General features: G+C 42.3%; 1 protein-coding gene across 2 annotated transcripts in view; it reads right to left on the minus strand.

Annotated features, from left to right (window-relative positions):
• Nucleotides 1-5,155: 5,155 nt before the first annotated feature.
• The window catches only part of ITGB1 (integrin subunit beta 1), a 73,336-nt gene continuing 56,947 nt past the window's right edge, over nt 5,156-21,544 (minus strand). Inside the window, exons 12-17 of one of the 2 annotated variants that reach the window (XM_074984972.1) lie at nt 20,890-21,128; nt 19,315-19,537; nt 17,195-17,427; nt 14,440-14,606; nt 12,422-12,502; nt 5,156-6,409 (exon numbers count right to left, since the gene is read on the minus strand). In XM_074984972.1, the coding sequence (XP_074841073.1) occupies nt 12,428-12,502; nt 14,440-14,606; nt 17,195-17,427; nt 19,315-19,537; nt 20,890-21,128 (937 nt within the window). In that variant the 3' untranslated portion in view covers nt 5,156-6,409; nt 12,422-12,427. The remainder of the gene's footprint in view (nt 6,410-12,421; nt 12,503-14,439; nt 14,607-17,194; nt 17,428-19,314; nt 19,538-20,889; nt 21,129-21,544) is intronic. The other variant, XM_074984973.1, reaches the window with a different exon arrangement.

Consider the following 21,544-nt stretch of genomic DNA (forward strand, 5'->3'; position numbering starts at 1 on the left):
GAGAAACTCCATGCCCTTTGCCGGGACGAAGTATTTCTTATCCGCTCTCTTGTTCGTAGGCGGAACAGAGGCCGGAGTCTGCCATATAGTAATGGCTGACTCCAGAATGGCTTCGTCCAGCAGAATAGCAATTTTGGACGAAGCCGGGGGTCTCAAATTTTCCAGGAGTTTGTGATGTTTCTCCTGCATCTCTGCCGTTTGAATGTCTTGCATGAAAGCAACCCTTTTAAACAGCTCCTGAAACTGTTTAAGGTCATCCGGGGGAGAGACATCTCTGGGGGCCATGGCCTCATCTGGGGAGGATGAGGAGGAACCACTAGGGTAAACCTCCCTCGAACCCTTGGGCTCCTGCGGTCGATGATACACTTGCTCGCTGGAGGATTGTGAAGGAAAGTCTTGGGGTTCTAAAATTAACTCCCCTTGAGACAACTGTTTTTCCATCCCCGATCGGGAGTGCCCACGGGGGTACTGAGCGGCCGGGGGGGACCTGCCCCTGGGCATAGGCCTGTGGTGTCTGTGTCCAGCATGATAAGGATGACCATGGCAGCATGGGCAAGGGTCCGGGGATGGAGACCTAGACCACTCACGGGGTGTGTACCCCCTATGTCTGGGAGAGCGAGACCTCCGCGACGACACAGATAGAGGTGAAACTGGCTTGTGATAGTACTCCAGGGGATCCAATGCCAGAAATGGTGAAGGTGGCCCAAGCCATGGTGACATTGGTTGGAGGAACGGAGAAGGAGGTTCCAGATGGGCTGGTGGATACACAGGCCTTCGGTGTGGCATGTGTATCACCGGGGGAGGGCTTGGTGCTAACAGCAGCGCAGCCCTGTCCAGAGATGGACTGCGGTGCTGGGCTTTTGATTTTGCCTTGCCCCTCCCCTGCGGGGCCGGCACCGCCCCCTTCCGTGCCGGGGATCTCGGACCCGCTGTCAGCGCCGCGCTCAGCACCGTCAGCTGTGGTGCCGCGTGGGTATCCTCCTCTGGTGCCTGCAGGCTCCGTGCCTGGCGCCCCTGCACCGTTGGTGCTGCGGGGGCCGGTGCCGCTGGGTCCGGCGCTTGCCTGGCTGACGCTCTAGGCGCTGCGCGTGCTGGCTGCTGTATAACCGGAGGCTCAGCCTCTGCCATGTGTGCTGCCGTGATGCTGCTTGCCTGAGTATGCGGCTGGGGGCTGTGTGCTCCGCTCGTCCTGCTCGCTGCAAACGCTGGCAAGGATCGAGCCAGGGAGAGTTTCCTCCGTTTCTGCACCGAGGGGGTCAGAGAAAGCTGCCCTCCTCTTATGCAACCCAGAGGGCCCTTCTGGGTGAGGCTTCTCCGGCAAGTCCGGCTGGAGAGCCTTATCAACAAGAGCATTTTACACCTCATGGCTCTGTCCTTCCTGGCCCTGGCTGTGAGCTTAGCACAGTGAGAACACTTCTGGGTAGCCTGTGATTCCCCCAGGCATCGGATGCCTTCGCTATGCCCCACGGAGGCCGGCATAGCTTCACGGCATGACTCCCGCTTTGTAAAACCTGAAGAGGCCATTGCAGTGAGTCCTTTACTGTTAATAGGGTACTTAGCACTTAATCCGTGCCTTTCCACCCCAAATAGTGATCACCGGCCTGCGGGCAGCCTAAATGGCCTTCACTTCCGCTCTTCTCTTCTCCGCTCCTCTCTTTTTTCTTTTTTTAAATAACCAAAAACAACAAATGACACGTAGAAAAAAACCACTATTTAATCTGACTCTGGCCTTAGCCTGAGTAGATTCTGTCTGCAGCCGATGGCGGTTGAGAAGGAACTGGCAGGGACCGGATCGCGCACGCGGCCGGGGGCGCGCAGGGGGGCGGTGCGTGCCGGCGCATGCGCGATCCAGGAGAAACTGCTGGAAGATTTCCAATCTGCGGCGCTGGGCGAGCCCGACACCTATTGTGGAGCACCCACGGGGACCACTCAAAGAAGAACTTGTTCTTCCTTGCCTCTGAGGATAGAACAAGAGGCAATGGACTTAAATTGCAGCAGGGAAGGTTCAGGTGAGACATTAGGAAAAAGTTCCTAACTGTCAGGGTGATCAAACACTGGAATAAATTGCCAAGGGAGGTGGTAGAATCTCCATCACTGGAGATATTTAAGAAGAGGCTAGATAGATGGCTTTCAGGGATGGTCTAGAAAGTGCTTGGTCCTGCCATGAGGGCAAGGGGCTGGACTCGATGGCCTCTCGAGGTCCCTTCCAGTCCTACTCTTCTATGATTCTAAGATTCTAAGACTGATACAGGAGCCAGAACCTCTGGTAAGTATGCAGTTTCCTTGGATATTGCTGGGATGTGTTCATTTACTATTTTTAATCATGCTAGAAGAGATAGTGAAATAACCAGTAGAGGTAGATTAACTGTCTACTTCTCAGTCCATGTTGGGGTTAGGCAGGGAGGGGGTCCTGCAGCACAGTGTGTTTATGTGCACCAGACATTCCCATGACTCCTCCACAGTGATCTCAGATAAATTTGCCTCAAGGTTGTCTGCAATCCTCTGCTGAAAGTTTCTGAGGAGTGCTGCCTAATTTCTTCTGCCAAGGCTGGACACTTTCCCAAATCACAAAACAATTACTTCAGCAAGCACCACTGCAGCTTACAGACCAGCAGCAGAACCTGGTCTGTAGATGGTTGCATGCAATAGCAGTTCCACTTCAGCCTCTGTTTTTCCTCAAGTGTGAGGTATCAAGTAAGATCGTCACTGCCTGTGGAAAATAGTGCCAGTATTCAGTTCAACTGCTCGATCCACCTATACTCATGCCTGTGAGCCAAAACTCACACCTCTGGCTGAACTCGCCATAGTTGGAACTGCCACCATGCTTTATGAATTCCAAGGAGAAGAAAGAATGTAGAGCATATACCTTGTGTGGATCAAGGAAAGTATCTCAGGCGAATTAGTGAACACCAAACCCTTTGCTTATTTGAAAACAGGCTAGCGCAAGTCATCAATAAATGGAGGCTGATTATATTGGATTTTTGGGGCCTTGAAATTAAAGAGTAGGGCTATGCATGTCAGTCAAAAAAAAAAAAAAAAGCCCTCTTTCAAACCCCCCCCCACTCCACCCCAGGGTTCCTTAATCAGGGGAACTTCTCATGGTGTTAGTTGGTCTACTTGCAGAAGAACACATTGCTCCAGATAAGAGCTGTCAAAGTTGTTGAAATGATAGACATACCAAATGTTCTCAGAGACATCCTATTCAATTCTCCTTTCACCATCAATCATAGTCACTTCAGATGTGTCCCAAAAACGGGAGATCAGCTGTTAATAGTCCAGCAGCTAAGGCAGACTCCCCCATCCTGGCCCTGCACTGCTCCTGGAAATGACTGGCACATCCCTGGGGCCCCTGGGGGAAGAAAGTCTCCATATGTTATCCTTACGTGCAGACACTGCCCTCACAGCTCCTATTGGCCAGGAATGCAGAATCACGGCCAATGGGCATTAGTGTCTGTGGGGCAGCATGCAGAGTCACATTCCTCTTCCCCCTAGAGTTGCTGCTGGACAAGGTGTCTGCTCTTGGGAGTGGTACAAGGCCAAAGCTGGGGAGAGCTTGCCTTAGCCCCAGTGGGCCAAGCACCTCTAGCTGCCTGAGACAAGCGGTATCCAGCTGAAACCAGCATCCTGAGCCCCCTCCCCACCCACAATTTCCTGCCCCACACTCAACCCAGAGCACCTCCCATACTCCAAACCTGTCAACCAGAGCCTGTACCCCTATACCCCAGCCTGGTGAAACTGAGTGAGAATAGGGAGGGAGGAAGAATAGAGTTAGCTAGGCAGGTCTGCGAAGAAGAGGTGTGATGGAAGGTGTGGCAAGGGTGTGTGGGTCTGAGGCAGATCCTGGACTGCACTTGTGATCTTGTGCTTAAAAAGGCTGGAGACCACAGTACTAGAGATGTAGCACCTCCTTCCGGATTTTCTTAAATATGTTCCTATTTTAGAAATTTACAAGACTTTTACTTGGGAGCCCGTAGATTCACTCACTCATCGTGTTGCTGAGTTGGCTTCAAACCAGATGTCAAATTAGGCAGAGCTATGCTTGAATCATTTATCTGTCTTAGTGCTCTTCCCCACCTGAATCTTCTGCACTGTTTATCAAAATACTCAGAAGTGGGACTATGCAGATCCTCTGAAAGAGGTTGTGAAGGTTACTTGCTTTATCTGTAACTGGAGTTCCTCAAAATGACTCCGCATAGTCATGCTTCCCAGCCATATTTTCTTTTTCAGCATCTGGTGTGGCTTCTCTGGGACAACAATGGAAGGAATGGAGGCAGCCGTCTATCCCTTAAGTTCAGAAACACTGAGGAGAGGGGGCAAATGCTCATTGTAATGGGCATAGCTCACAGAAGCTTATGCCGTTAGAAGGCTCTAATCCTGGTAGTGGGAATATGCAAAGTCACCTTAACCAACTCCAGTTACATGTAACTAACCTTCATTTTGCAGACAGTGTTAAGAACTTTTATTTTTACATTTGGACAAGTAATTGAGTTTAGTTATGTATAATTAACTCACTTTCTTGATACTTGGTCCAAAGAGCATATATGCATTAATACAACTTATATTCCTTCTCCCTCAACTCTAAAATTGACTATTGTATACAGTTATGTTATGTCTACATGAGAAGCATCTGTAGACAGAAGTGACTGTCAGAAGGGATTTCACAGCAAAACTTCTGTCAACAGACTGCATCTACACATAAAAGTGGCTCGAAAGAGCAATCCGCTCTGTCGACAGAGAGCAGCCAGACTGCCCGGCCCTCTCTTGACAGAACAGCTGACCAGAATCTCCGCAAACAGGGCTGCCTGGTGAACCAGAAGGCCTGTCTGTCGACAGAAGGGCCCTTGAGCATCTACATGGCTGTTCTGTCCCCAGGAAAGTGTTGAGAAAGGCATATACCTCTCTGTGTTCAGGTATAACACACTGCTGGCAGATGTGTCAAGTTTTGTCCACAGACTGTCAACAAAGCACATTTTACGTGGAGATGCTCTGCAGGTTTTTCTGACAAAAGCCCAGTTTTGCTGGAAAAACCCACTCATGTAGACATAGCCTAATTGGAGAACCCTACTTTTGGTACAATTTTGAATATTAAAATATTATATAGGTGCTTGAACAGTACAGAACATCCACACTATAGAAAAACATGACAAGGTTTAAGTGGTTTTAGGTATTTTTAATTAATAAATAACTTCAGTAATAGCATTGTAAAAAGTGAACATCTGTTAAAATAAAAAGGCACTTAAAACAACTAACCAATTTGGAACAGATGCAGTCTGAATGTTCAAAGGCAAATATACATGGCACATGTCAAAAATGAAACCTGACAGTGACAGTCATGTCACGGTACAAATTATGCAATCTCAGCTACAGGGGAAAGGCAAATGTACAGCCAAGACTGCAAAAAATGTGCTGATATAAAAATATTACAAAAATTGCAACCAAATACATTAAAATATTAGAAAGGGTGACAAGGCACCAGGCTTTAAAGCAAGGAAATATTACCAAAAAGTACACTATGTGAATTAAGGCCGTCATGTAATTATAGAGATATCCTGATGAGCGCTTTATGGTATTGCAGGATAGCCAGGGCTTGAATTTACAAAGGAAAGATATGCAAGTTAGTAAGCAGCAACTTCTAGAAAAATGGCACATATTTTAAAGCTTTTCCTTTCTAACATTTTCTTCCTAACCCCTTCAATATGTCCATAACCTGACACTTGACAATTTAATAATTAGTATGCATACACTTTTCATGGCCTTTTGCACCCTTTCCAGCCTATCATCTTACTGTTTCTAATCAGACACATAACAGAGACCTGTCAGTGACCAAGTTCCAAAAAAAAAAACAAAAAACAAAAAACAAAAAACAAAAAAAACCAACCGCCCCGTGAGCCTCTGAAAGAAACTACACCATTTAAATGTTAACAATGTTTGCAAATTCAAGCCCTGAAAATCCTGTAAAGCTAAGAATTTTTAATACTCAGGGGCTAGGCAGAGTACTCATACTGATTGATTTCACTGTTTTCCCGCAAGTCACATCACAGCAGTATGTTACACTTCCCCCAGAAGACCTACATTTGAACAGTACAGTAGGGAACATGTCAAAAAGGCACCATGTGACCTTAGCTGACTAGGCTATGCAGTCTCAAGTTTTCTGTCAGTCCTCTGGCACTGATTATTTTCTTTTAAAAAAAATTACATACTGTACATTTTCAAAACCTGCATAGGAAACAAACTACATGTAATGAGTTAGTAAAATCACTGCAGAATTGCCCTAATTCTATCTTACTGTGACTATAAAACCTGCTACATTGCATAAAGTATTGTGAAGTAATACAGGCAGTGTTCATTTTCCCTCATATTTAGGATTGACCACAGTTGTCACTGCACTCTTGTAAATAGGATTTTCACCCTGGAAAAGAGAAATGTAACATGAGTATTAAAGTACACATGAGGAGCATTGCGTTTGTGAAAACTGTAATCACAAAAACATATTAAGACATCGCCCATTGCTCAATCGTGTTTCCAGATGCTGTAAGTAAATACTAGCTTAAATCATCTAAACAGAGCAAGATATTCTCCATCAACTTTCGTAAAGGGCATGCTTAGCTTAGAAACACTAACGTGTTAGGACAGAGCTCTATTTTAGGATCACTCAAGAATTATCTGTTCTGGTCTCTCCTTCTGAAGCACCTGGCATGGTCTAATATCAGAAGACAGAATAGTGGGCTAGACAGGCCATTGGTTTGACCCAATATGGCTGTTCTTATGTTAGGATATACCACATGGCCCCCTTATAGTTTACAGTTCACACATGCTCTTCTGAAGACTGAATGGTCAGCCAAATATTGTACATCTTCAATCTTATGGCATATTTGTGAAGTGGGGAATATGTCACTCAATATTTTTAAGTGGAATGACTGAAGTTAGGCTTTTAAAAAAGCTGCCTAAATTTCAGGGTTACTGAGCATTTGTAGTTCTGACTGACTTTGGGCCCAGATGACAAAACTCAGTGAACAGATGTGTCCACTGTCTACCAGGAGACAAGATATGGGATGGAGACATGAGGCTGAAAGAATTATCATGCACACAGGAAAGAATCCACTGTTTATCTTTGATGTGGGAACGAATGACACAGCTAGATTCTCACTGGTACACATTATGGGAGACAATGCCAGGCTGCAGAAGCTGCTTAAAGGAATGGAGCCTCAGGTGACTTTCAATGCGAGTCTGCCTGTTTCTAGAGGAGGAGAACAACAGACACACAAGATTTCGGCAATCAACCAGTGGTTTAGGCAGCGGTGTTATGGGATGTATGAATGTTAGGATGCATTCATGGGGAGAAAACAGTTTTCAAGGGAAGAACTACACCTGAGTAGGGAGGGAAACAGACTTTTGGGTTGGAGGTTGGTACATCTCATTAAAGGAGCTTTAAACTAGCAACTCAGTGGAGAGTTGGGAGAGGCACGTGTACTCTCTATGCCTGATTTTAACACTGGGAGGGAGGCAAATCTAGACAGGATACAGCAGTGGAGAAATGAAAGATAGCCCTAACACCAATCAAGTAATACTGGCAGTCAAATAACTGTACCCAATCAAGTGAGAATTGTGGGTAAAGCCCAGCAGCAGCAGCAGCAACAGCACATAACTGTTTGGACACAAATGCAAGGACCTTGGGTAACAAAATAAAAGAACTAGAACTACTGGAGCAGGGACTGAAACCAGATATTACAGGGAAAACAAACGTGATGAAATAGATGTCATGATGGAGTACAAGTATGGAAGGATATGTGCTGCTCAGGAAAAACAGAAAAAAAAAGCAAAGGTGGTGGAGTAGCACTGCATATTTATCATGAGATAGTCTGTAAAGAAATTAGAAGTAATTGAATGCATAAGGCAGAGTCTGTTTAAACCAAAATCACCTTGGTGAGGAGAGCTACCAGAGATCCCTGACATAGCGTTTCTGGGGCATTACAGACCACCAGGATCTGATCTTCCCATACACAGATTGGAGGGCAAGTGCTACTAATCACAGTGAAGACTAGATGTTCTGGGGTGTGATAGCTAACAGATTTCTTCACCAAAGAGTTGTTGAACCAAAAAGAGGTGATGCCATTTTAGATTTGATAGTGGTGAGTAGTGAGGATCTTGTCAAAAAACTGGTTGTAAACGTTAACGTTGATTCAGTTTAAAGTAAATGAAAGGATAAACAAAAGTAGATCTGCAGCAAGTCTGATTTTAAAAAGAGATAATCTTAAAAATTAAGAAAATTACAGCAGTGGACCGGACCATAGAACTGAAGGATCTGAATGTGGAGGAAACTTGGGATTTCTTTAATTCAAGTGGCAGAAGCTAACTAAAGCTTGCATCCCAAACAAAGGGGTGAATAAAAAAATCACAGGGAAATGTTGCAGACCAAGCTGGATGAGCAAGCATCTCAAACAAGCGATTAAAAGAAAGCAGAAAGCTTACAGGGAATGGAAGATGGGAGGGATCTGCAAAGAAAGGTCTCTCTTGGAGGTCAGAAAGTACAGAGAGAAAGTCAGAACTTAAAGCCAAGAAGATACTGCAAAGGGAATTAAAACAAATAGTAAAATATTCTACCTAAACAAATATTTTGCCTCAGTTTTCACTGAGGCTAATTAAGAGCTTATAGCTGGGTGGCTAATGGCAACAAGGATATGGCAGTAAAAATTACTACACTGTAGATGAAAGTCAAACTCAAACAGTTTAATGGGACTGAATCAGGGGGCTAAGATAGTCTCCACCCAAGAATATTTAAAGAATAGGAATATGAAATTGCAAGCTGTGACAGTGTACTGTGAAATTATTCTAAAAACACTAGGGCTGTGTCTACATGGGCACAAATCTTCAAAATAGCCGTATTTCGAAGATTACTAATGAGGCGCTGAATTGAATATTCAGTGCCTCATTAGCATTGGGACACTTCCAGTCGCGGTGCTTCGAAAGCGCTGCTTTCAAAAGCTCATGGCTCAGCATGGCTACATGGGCTTCTTTTCGAAAGGACCCTGCACCTTTCGAAATCCCCTTAGTCTGATCACTGATCGGAATGAGGGGATTTTGAAAGGTGTGGGGTCCTTTTGAAAAGGAGCCCCATGTAGCCACACCGAGCCGCACCCTTTCGAAAGCGATGATTTCGAAGCACTGCGGCCAGAAGCATCCTAATGCTAATGAGACGCTGAATATTCAATTCAGCGCCTCATTAGTAATCTTCAAAATACGGGTATTTCGAAGATTTGTGCCCGTGTAGACACAGCCTAGCTGTTCTCACCGTATTCAAATAGAACTAATTACTCTTGGGTTTGTCTACATGGTGATAAGTGTGCAGCTACCGGGGTGTAAATTCTAGAGCACACTAGAGAGTCATGTACTAACTTGCCAACATCAACTTTCCTGGAATACATTAAAAGTTCCCTCGTGACGATGTAGTCCCATGTTAAACAGGAAGTCCTGTGGCACCTTATAGACCATTTTGTCTTTGCCCATGAAAGCTTACGTTCCAATATAGCTATTAATGTATAAGGTGCCACAGGACTTCTCACTGTTTTTGCGGCTATAGACTAACATGGCTACCTCTCTGATACATGTTAAACAGGTTTCCACTGGCACAACTCTTTGATGTAGTGGAGCCCCATGAGCTTCAAAAGGGACACAGAAAGATGTAGGGATCTGATCATGTTTCCATGCAAGAATGGGGCTTTGGTTTAATACAGTGTCTGTTACCCAGGAAACCAGTTTAAACACTAGGCTTACTATCATATCAATAATGTTAACTTTTATAAAAGGATTAACTGAAGTCAATTGCTCTTTCTGTTTGCAAATATTGTAAAAAATAACTAATCCAGAGTCATATATGCCCCATTAGCTCAAGTTTGTTAAATTATAGGATTTTTAATATGTTAGGATTAAAAAGTTAAGAAACATTACAAATTTAACACTGCATAGTCTAGCTCCCACACCTATTCTGGCTGGCTGGCTAGCTAAAATAGAACTTTTTACCATTAGCACACTCCCTATGTTCAAGTCAAATTATGCTAAAAATATTCTTATTAAAACTCTTAACACATTGGGAAGGATCAATGAAGATACTTGGGTACCTACATTTCAGACTTAGGTGTCTAAATTCCAGTTTCAGCTTCACTGAAACCTATAAAACTCCAACTAAATCTTATAGGTGCCTAAATTCTCTCAGCACCAAAGTTTTTCAGGTTAAAGTTGCACTGGGTGCTTACATTTCTTGTTTATGCACACTGCTACCTCCCTCTAAGCATCCGTTTAGCCCAGCACTGTGCAAGATGAAATACAAAGCTTCCGCCTCAGAGAATTAAAATATACAAGGACACCTATCAACAAAGGAGGGACAATGCAGAAAAATGATCCAAACCTCATGACTGCATGATGACAGTTAGTACCATCTGAGATCTGCCACCTGAGATTTAATTTACTTAAAAAAAAACAGAGTGAAGGCACTTTCTTCTTGGTTATTACCACCTCTCTGAGGAGGAAAGTAAAGTCTTTTGAAAGAAATAAGAAAGAATGAGCCAAGAGGAATTCAACCGTACAGCGATGCAAGGAATGAGACAGGGAACAGAGTGGGAAAAAAATATAGCAATGGGTAGTTAGGTGTTTCACTTTTGCAAAATTAAAGATGCAAGGGATGATAAAGTAGTAGGCAGAAACAGGGCTATGTAATCTTGGGAAGGAGGACAAGGAATTTATAACACTCACATAATGTCTGGAGACCTGTGAAGCGACTGGAAAATGAGCTGGATGTGGCTCAGAGTTGGGGTAAGGTAAAATGTTTATAGCTAGATTTTGGATAGATTGAAGAAGTATGTTTCATGAGGAGAGAGTTTGGTGGGAGAAGGGAAGGAGGGAGAGAGACAGCATGACTACAATAGCGGAGAAGAAGAAATCAGGACTTGGTAAAGGTTTTTTATGGTTGGAATGGAAGTATTTGGGAGAGAGAAAGGAAGCTGGGGGAAGAAGATGATAATATCAGGGTACAACCTCCACATGAAAATGAGATGCAACTAGGTAAAAGAGAATCAAGTTGTGGGTCTGGGGCCTTGCCTGACAAAAAATAAAACAAACCCACTTTGAAATAATAGTTGCAGCACTTAGATTCTATTATGATGGAGAAATTCTTCCTTTTCCATTTTCACTATTAGCCTCTCTTCAGTCTTTCTCCCCCAGACCTCAGCAATATTTGCCACCTTTCTCACTTCCCACCCCCACCCAACCTTCTGCTGTCATTGTTCCCCTACCCAACATCTCTACTCTCATTCCCTGCTCTGAAGACCCTGGGGAAGGAGAACAATCTTCCTGACCTGTGCATCAGCATTTGTCCATCACTGTCCCTGCCTTCTGTGCTTGAGGGCTGAACAAATAGGTTCTCTGGGTTGATGCCCTTTACCACCTTCTGCTTTTCTCCTCAGTATGTGACACAGGAGGAGAGAAGAGCTAAACTTCTACCAGCCATGAAATCTCACAATCCAGTTTCCTTATGATAGGGCTTAAGGATGAGTCAAATGCAAGCATGCAATTCCTGCCTCCATGCCTCATGGCTGGTGGCTATTATAACAGCAGAGTAAGTCAGCAGTAAAGAGCTGCAGTCAGTTTTGGACAGGAAGTTGGTGTGCTTAGCCAGAGTTTCAGGAGGGAAAAGGTGGCAAAAAGACACTAACCAGTGGCTTCAAATGGAAGAAAATGCCTTTTCCTCATTTCCAAAGTGTTTGTCCCATAAATGACACTCGAGACACAAAGATTGTGATATTGCCAGTTATAACAGAAAAATTAGGAGGATGGGGTAAACTGCTTATCTAATCATCAAATTATTAATGAACATAATTTGCATTTAAGGGGTATGCTTAGAAAGATTTTTTTTTCCTTTTATCTTCAGTTAACAGACTGCCCATTGATTGAGGTAATCAATACATTTGTAAATACTAGTCTGGCTGCTCTCCAAAAGTTTATTCAAGTGAAGACACACATACGTGTATCCCAGATAAACACTAAAGGCTAATTCCCTAAAAAACGTGTTCCCTAAAAAAATGTTAACTACCTTGAGTTAACTAACCATCAAAAAGCCCCTATTATAGAAAAGCCCAAAAAGATTCTTTCTCCACTACCAATCTAAATTGTTGTTCTATTTTCCTTTATAGAAAATACTCTTAAACTTCATGTATAAATTCAGTTCTCAAGCAAGTATTATTGATATTAATAAATAAGCAACGTTGTTAATACAGATTAAAGATCTTCAAGTGCCACTCTATACATTTCAGAGCTGAAGAAGCAGATCAATAGACTAAAGCTCAAATTGTGATTAACTGACATTCATATTCAATCTAAAGAGAGTTAAAGTGACATGCAAAGAAAAAGAAATTGAAAAGAAAATACAAACTGAGACTTAGAGACCAGCTTTACGTCCATAGTTTGGATTCTTGAAATTATTAATAGGACTCTTGTATATTGGATTTTCTTGCTAAAGTAAAAGAAATGGTGAATGTCGAATACTTCAACAGTTAAAGAGACAATGTTTTCTATTACCATAAAAAAAGGAACGGTCATGCTGTATTGTAAAGGAAAATTATGTTAGTAGTTTTCTTTTAAAATTGTTTAGCAAATGAACATGAATAGAAAGCTTTAAAAACCTTGGCAGATCAATAAAAAAAGATAAATTCTTCCTCAGGGAATAACTGAAAAGCAGAACTTTGCTTACATATTTGTTTGGATGTCGACTCCCACAGGATTTCAGTACATCAACACTGTGGTTTGATGTCCAACAATTACTGACCACAGCTCTTAATGGATATTTAAGGTCTCCTAACCAACCAAAACCAACTATTTACCTTTCCATAACCTCTTATTCAAGATGTGTTGCACATGTCATTCCATTGTAGTTGTGTGCATGCCCAGAACATACTCACTGGAAATCCTTTCCTTAGTGGTACCCATCAGGATGACTTTAGCACTTCTGCTACCATGCAGTGTCAGCTCAGAAAGGGCCCAGCCAACCCTATAACTCCTCAGTTTCTTCTTTCTGACCAACTCTGATATAGAGGGGCAGGAAGGCAGTTTGTTGAATGGATGTGTACAACACATCCTGAGGAACAACAGTACCAAAAACGTAACTGTTTCTTCTCCTTCTAATACTTGCACATGTCCATTCCACTGTAGTTGGCTCCCAAGAGTTCCACAGGAGGTAGATGCCTGGATTAGAACTCAGTGACATGCTGACTGTAAAACAGCTTGAAAAAAATCTGGAATCATGACTAGACTGTTAAGTGATGGCGTAATGGGCAGAGAACATATGTATGGACGACCAAGTTGGTGCTCTGCAGAAGTCCTGAATAGGAATCTGTGCTAGGAATGCCGCTGAAGATGCTTGTGCTCTCTTGGAGCAGGCAGTCAAGATAGCTGGTGGAGGAACAACCACCTGCTTTCAACATGTGCAAATGTGTAATGTGATCCAAGAAGAAATTCAATGAGTTGACAGAGAGACTGTTCATCCTGTCAGCTACTGCTATGAACAACTGGGTAGAGTTACAAAATGATTTGGTCCTATCTACATACAACGGTAGGACATGTCTTATGTCCAGTAAGTGAAGCTGCTGTTACTCCTCATTTGCATGGATTCTGGAGTACAAACTAGTAAGAAGATGGTCTGATTGCTCTTAGGAAAACACATGTGGGAACAAGCTAGAGTGAGGGCATAACTGCACCTTAACCCTAAAGATGACTGTGCTTAGAAAACTTGCCATAGCAAGGACAAGGTTCCAGAGATCATCATGGGTGGTAAGAAGGAACTGAGGGTGTGCAGAGCAGACTGGACAGAACTATGAGTGCACAGTGCCAGAAGATGCCTCAGCTGTCCTGACTAGTTCCATGGAGGGAAAAGTTTCTGGTGACTGTATTCAATGGAATGGACATGTGTAAGAACTCAAAACAAAGAGGATTTTTGCTCTTCTACAGCATATAAATGAAACTCATACAAACTTTTAATGAAAGCCCTCTGAATATCAGTGGTAACAATTTGGTCAGCAAATAGGGTATTATACTCTGACGTCACTGTAACAAAGTTAGGCTAGTCTAGAACTATCACTTTAGTCTCCTTTCTGTTCTATAAGCTTGGCCCAAATTATTTAAGTAATCAAAATTCAAAAGCTAAACCTCCGAGTATGTGCTAATTTAGCTGCTCAGGCTATATATCCTCAGTGAAAGGTTTTGGGTTTTTTTTTTTAAACCAATTCATCATTATTGACAGTATGTACATGACATGTTCAAGACCAACTCTAAACGAAGGTTTTTTTGTATTCCAGTTTTTATCCTACAGTGAAGCAACTTCAAATATTGGGGCACACAAACAAAACTTTTGTACTTTCTGAAATAGTAGATTTGAATTTAAGTGCTCTGACTCACCGCATCCCACTTTGCATTCAACTTCTCCTTCTCGAATTTAGCAAATTCTCTTCTGTCATGAATGATCATAAGCAGTTTCCAAATCAGTAATAAAGCAAGACCAATCAGAACAATTCCAGCAACCACACCAGCTACAATGGGAATGATGTCAGGGCCACTGGGGCATTCTGGGAATATAATAATTACAGTACATTTTTAGCACAATGTAAAAAACACAATCACTGAAGAACTGTCAGTTTGTCACAGAGGTTCATGGAAGTCATGGATTCCACGACTTCCTAGTACCTCTGAGACTTCTGCAGTGGCTGGTGTGGCTTGCTTGGGAACCATAGGAGCAGCTCAGGCAGCCGTTGGTCAGCCTCTGGCCACTGTTGTGGGAGTCTCTGGCTTCTGTGTCCCCTTTCCCCAGCAGGCAGGGAGCTGCAGGTAACCAGATTGGGCACCTGCCAATCTCACATCCTCCCTCCCCTCCCCCAGCACCAGCAGGGGTCCAGGTCTGCAGGGTGCTGCATGCCCCTCTCCCCCTGCAGCAGGGCACCATCTCCCTCCCCCTAAGTTGAAGTCAGAGGTATACAGTATAAGTCACGGACAGGTCACAGCCTGTGAATTTTTGCTTACTGACTGTGACTTTTACGAGAAATAGCTGGGACTAAAACATAGCCTTACTAATGAGCTGAAAGCAGTTTGAAAGCTTCAGAGTGAGAGACTGCCTCTCCTCTGCCCTTAATCTTTCCCTGTTCTCTCCTGCTCCCCTGACCCTTTCTATTCATCATCTAGGTGAGGGGAACTCATTTGGGGAACTAACAGCTATAGGCAGTGCATGGCCACTCTTCCATGTCATTTCAAATAACATGTTCAATAGAGACATGTCATTTGGTATTTTCTTTTTAAATCAAACATGCCAAGTGAACCCCAGTACATACTCGAATTCAACACATTAAAACACTTGGCATGAACAAGGACAGCAATTATCTCACGCGTTACAAGGACTGCTTCCCTTCCTTTGATGTTCACAATTATCTCAGGTAAAACACTTAACATCCCCCCCTTCAGTTCTACGTATTCGATTTGTCAATTTTTACTGCATTTTTTTGGGGACCTCTGTGCTATATAACTGAATCTGGACTGGAATTTCTACAGATCCTAAGAAGTGGGCCTGTCCCAAAACAGCTCATCACCTAATAAATCTTTTTGTTAGTCTTTAAAGTGCTACATGACTGCTGTTTTCCTTTGTTAGGCTACAGACTAATACGGCTATCTCTCTGTTACTATTTCTACTGTGAGAGAATAGCAGTACTTAGGAGGTTACTTAGGGGATACATAGCCAACAAAGGCCCTTTAATGGGTATCAATCCACATCCAAAGAACTTTACTGTCACTTCAGACCAGTGAATAGGCAGTGGCAGATTGCCTGAAAAGGACAGAGGCATGTGATTTCACTCATGTGATTATTCTCCAAGGTGGAAACTCTTTTACCCAAAAAGAGCAATGGAATTCCCTCCACAGGGAACTCTGGGGTTCCCCCATTTTTTGTCTTCAGTCTGCCTAGGAAATTGCCTATCACACCCGAAGGATAAACAGAAATTGCTGTACAGTTTATTGGAGACCCAAGTCAGGGAAAGATCATGCCTGGCTTGAAGCTTGCAGCTGATATAGAGGAAGCTGTTTAAGGCAGGAACTCACAAGAATAGAATTAGCTAGACACTTTATGTTTTATTTGATTTTATAACATTTTGTTCTGTTTTTTTTAGAACCACTTAAATCTTCCTGTTTTGCTTAATAAAAACTCTTTTGTTTATAATTAAGCCCAGTGTAAATTGTTATTACAGGATGAGAGGGTATACCACTTTGTATATCTCCCTTTCATTGACAGAGTGCTTACGTAATGAGCATTCCCTGTGCAAATCTTTTGCACAGAGATGGATTTATGTGGGGTTTGGATCCCTTCTGGATGGTTGATTTCACAGGTGCTGTGCCCTAGAATGGTATCTTCCCAGAGCTGTGCTTAATGGCCTTCTGTCAACATAACTCAGAGACTGTCAACACTCATAAAGCCTTCTGTTGACAGAATTCTGCTTTTGCCTTGACAGAGTTTTCCCTCAAAAATTTGAGGGCTAACACTCTATCAACGAAGTGCAGCATAGACACTTCTGTCGACAGAGAAGGCTTTGGGTTGCTGGGCAGCCTTGTTTGCAGAGCTGCCATCCGCTTTCTGTCACCAGAGGGCAGTGCAGTCTGACAGTTTTCTGTTGACAGAGCAAGCTGTGTGTAGCAACAATCTGTTGACAGAGGTTTTGTTGAGATTTCTCGGTCGAAAGATGCTTCTAGTGTAGACGTAGCCAATCAGTTTCTGCATTGTTCTGAAGGGGGACAGTAACTCCAACCCTGTGCCTTGGCTGTAGGAGACCAGAGGATTTGTCTTAGGGAGGTGCGGAGCCTCAGAGAGCAAGAAGATGGGTGTCAGTGACATCATCAACATATTGAGGAACATCCCAAAAGGTCTTCTGTGACTGCACCATGTCACAATATATATGGCAACTAATGTGAGAAAAATCTGTTTCAGTCAATGTAGGAAAGTGTCAATATCTGAGAGGCAGAAACACCAGTCTCAAGCATTCTTAGTTTCAACGCAGGGAGTGGGGCTACTATTTCTGGATATGGTCTGAAGGCTCCTAAGTGTCAGCCAATGTAACTGTGTTGAATGCTGAGGTGGTGGTCACAAAGCAGAAGGAAATATGCATTAAAGAGTTTGTACCTGGTGTCTTCACCACATGGACAATGGCTTCATTGTTTGCATTGACAGAATATGTGAAATAGAACCAGCAATCATCAACATCCTTCTCTTTACAGTGAGACAGTGGGTCAGGCTGGCCAGGCTGTGGTAACTTGTCCCGACTATCCACTAGCGTCACGTTCAAATGTGAACACATGTCAGAACACGTGTCCTTCTTTTCTCCCTTTTTGAAAGCGCTGCATTGAACACAGTCCCTGTTAAAATATAAATTAGTAACATCACTTTTAAACATGCTCATAAAAGGGAGATTTTCTAGTACAGCAATTTCCATCTCACTGACAAATCTGCTCCCAAAGAAGGCAGAAATAATTAGACTGTCATCTCTTCCCCTCTGGGCCACCCTTCCTCATCTTATTCTATTTTCCTATCACTCTCCTTTTTATTTCTGTCTCCTAGGAATGTGGCCAAGATCGTATATTTTGCAACAATGCTGCAAACTAAAACCCATGTTCTAAACAGCCTGACACTGGTACAAGTTTGCTAAGCTTCTGAGTCCTGGTAAACCTGTGTGCCATGCCTGTGTTTCTCCAGCAATGAAATTACAAGTGAGGCTGTGTCAGCACTGGCAATGGAACAACAAAATTATTGTCATTCAGAGGTGTTAAAATGACATTTCCAGGAAAACAAAAATGCTGATGACAGCAAACACCAGTGTACACAAAATGTTCTCCAGTCAACAAAGTTAATGCTGCTCTTTGGGGCTGGAAGTATTATGTCTGCTAAACAGAGGTTACACTGCATGACATGTAGCAATACAGCTGTAGTGGTATAGCTCCGTAACTAAAAGCTGTGTAGTGTAGACAAAGACAGAGTCAAAACCAGAGATAAAAACTACGTTTTCAATATCTGATATTCTTTCCTCTTTGATTTTGTGTGTGTGTCTTGTTCTTGTCTTCTAGGAAAAAGGATCCATTTTTAAGAAAACAGCAACAATGACAGTTTCAGCCCATCTTAACTAATTTATTCTCTTTTCCTCAAAGCAAAAAAAAGTTATTACCCTCTTTAATACCATCTAAATGACTATCACACTAGGATTTCTTTTCCTTTAAAAACTTGCTTCCCTCTACAGGGAAAGAGATCAAGGAATGTTGTTAAAATGACTTTCATTTTTAACAGTTTACACTGAAAATACTTTACCTGGTTTTCCTTTCTCTTCTGTATCTTTAATAAAAGATTTTAAAGGGTTGGCCATGGTACTAAGCAGGCCGAGGTTTCTCCACACCAAACTCCAAACCTTGTTTAAAAGATATTTCATGTTGGCCAGGAACTAGGTTATGGCCTACATATCCCATCTTAATTAATATATCAAGTGTAAGGAAGCGTAATGCTCTTTTATCTAGGCTTTGTCTTGCTTGATTTTTTTTTATCATTGTCATGATCAAAGACATTGGACAGAATGCATAAAGAAGGCCTCTCATCCACAGAACAAGGAAAGAGTCTCCTGGAGTAAGAAACCTCAACCCCTTTCAAGCAAAATGGCTTCCCATTTCTTTTGGTGGTGAAAGCAGCAAAAAAATTCCCACTTCTGGAAAATGCCATATCAGAATTTTTTTTCTCATTTGCAAGTCCATCTGCTCATTCATAATCTTGGAAGAAATGTTTACAGAGATCAGCAGCATGTAGGCCTGAAAGACAATCAGCTAAATTGGAGATTAGGAGAAGTGAGATGCGGGAAGAAACACAAGGGGGAAGTGCAGAGGAGGAGTGCCCACCCCGATATAGTCCGAAATTCTGTATACCACAGGCCATGGAATTTCCTCATACTAGTCCTTAGTCAATAACAAGGGTGGCGAAATACACAGAATGTTAACAGCAGTCACTGGATGAAGAGATTTTAACTCTGTCTCCTAGATACAACCCAGGGTATCTCTCACTTTACACAGAAACAAGCTGTGACTTTGATATTTATTCCATCTTCTCCTTCTCCTGCCCCAAAGGATTATGTCTTTATATTTAAGACTGGAGAAGGAGAATGAAAGGAGAATGAATATCAAGGACCTCACTTTCAAAACTGAGACTATGTAAATACCAAAAAGGCACAGCATCTCCAAAAGCCTTGCCACTATTGTACTGACACTTACTTGTGCTCTGCACACACACCAAGGCAGGTCTGACACATCTCACATGTGGGGCCTTGGAATTTGGCATCTGTGCAGTTACAGATTCCACACTCACAGATTCCTCTTCCATTGCAGATTTGCCCATTGGAAGCCTCACATGAAGATGTATCCAAAGAGCAGTCGCATGCACTACCAGTGAAATTGGGGAAACACTCACATACTCTACATTTGCACTGACCGTGTCCTGCATGTTAAAAAGATATTTTAGTAAATATACGTTATGTGGCAATGAAAAATATACTTTGACTAACATATGCCAACAGGGAATACAAGAAATATAAACTGACATATGCAAAGATAAAAAGATAAGAACTAATTAACACACTTTTAATCTTTCTCCCTCCTTTGAGAGATTTTTAGTTAATGATACTTCTTTCGTCACAAAGCCACAATAAAAGAACTGGAAAAGCTGAAGGCCAATTATGACAACCATTATAATATGAAACTCTCTCCCCACAATAGGTAATCAGCATACTGGCAATGTCAGTACAACCTCCCTTTAACAATAAATTGAACATTTACCTTATTGTGCTAGTGGCTTAGATGCCTCAAGCAGGTCGGGCCCCACTTTGCTGGGCACTATATAAACATATGGTAAACATAATTTGCACCTCAACCTTTCCCTAGAAGAGCTTAGTCTTAGGACAAGAGTAGAGCTTTGCATTCAGTCAAACAAATGTCTATCCACAGAAAGAAACAGGTATATGAGGAACTACAAGGCTCTAATCCCAGGAAGTGCAGCAGCCAAAGGAGAAGAAAATTGCTGCTAATCCCAAGAGCCAGTGCCCCCCCAATGGCAGCTTCTCCCAGCCATGAAGTTCTACCACCCCTAGCAGGGTAAGTAAATTCCAGGTTTATACAGTGTAAACATTCAAGTTTAGGTTGATACATAGCAAACAATATCCATTAGTGTCTGGGCTTACACTACCAACTCATTTCGGACAGGGAGTGTAGTAGCACAGTTGCAAGACACTTGATACCGTATTTATCGCACTCGCTTTTGTCAGGTCCACTCTTGGTTTTTTATGGGGCGTGTAATAAAAACCAATTCAAACTTCTAGGTCAAATATCACACTGAGTATTTTCATATAATAAACTTGATTTAGGACTTCAGCTCCTTTAATCATGTATAATTTATTTATTTTATTATTTTATATTAATATGTATTGTAAATATTTGCCTAATGACAGATTTAGGAGATATAAAATTAATTCTGGTTTCATTCTCAAGGGCAAAAGTATTTCAGTTCTCATAGCATTTATAGCTTTTGTCAAATTCATTTTACATCACATATTGGAGCTACGATGGCAGGGAAGATACTTAATCTGAAGTGCTAGCATTTGTATTAATCCATATCATACCCTTGGCTACAGACCAATGGCCATTATATTATTAGGAAACTACTTTCAAACACTCAGGCCAGATTCAAATGACTGTGTATTAACTTAGTATGTCCTCTAAGTCACCTATTCTTGTTCAGATGTCAGCCTCACCCTGTAACATACTTGCAAAGTTTTGCAGAAATACATTTCTCACCTCCACAAATTAAGCCATTAGATCGATCACAGTTGAAGTTATCACATTCACAGTATTTGCCAGAATAGACTTCATTGGTGTTTTCCCTTTTCTTGCACACACACTGTCCGCAAATACATTCCCCATTGTTACTGCATATTTCTGTACTGTTCTCTCTTCTACAATAAGCATCCATATCTTCACTATTTACTTCATCTGTGCTGCATTCACACACTTTTCCAATACGTCCTTCATTACACCTAGGAGGAAAAATACATGCTTAAAGATTTCAAATTGAGTAAAACTCATGGGAACTGAAAATGCTTACATACACTAATATGTAAGATTCAACAGGATAGAAGGCTGTAGTCACAGTTCCTGTTTCTGCAGGGAACATTTTGAGTTTCAGATTAGATATACCAGCTGCGACTTAAGTGTAACCATCCTTGGAATGTAATTGTGACATTAAACAGTTTGAGCTGTTCACCTGTTCCAGGTGAAAAGCTGAGAGAGCTGCAATCTATGACAACAACACTGTAAAGCCATTAGAAGGATCTAAAAATCTCATTTAATTGGTTAAATGTTAAGTTTAACCAGTTAACCCATTAAATGGGGGGCGGGTTTCTCCACCACAGATGAGGGATGCTCCAGCCATGCTGGAGTGCCCCTGCCTGTG

This window comes from Carettochelys insculpta, chromosome 2 (assembly GCF_033958435.1).
Source record: "Carettochelys insculpta isolate YL-2023 chromosome 2, ASM3395843v1, whole genome shotgun sequence".
NCBI lineage: Eukaryota > Metazoa > Chordata > Testudines > Carettochelyidae > Carettochelys > Carettochelys insculpta.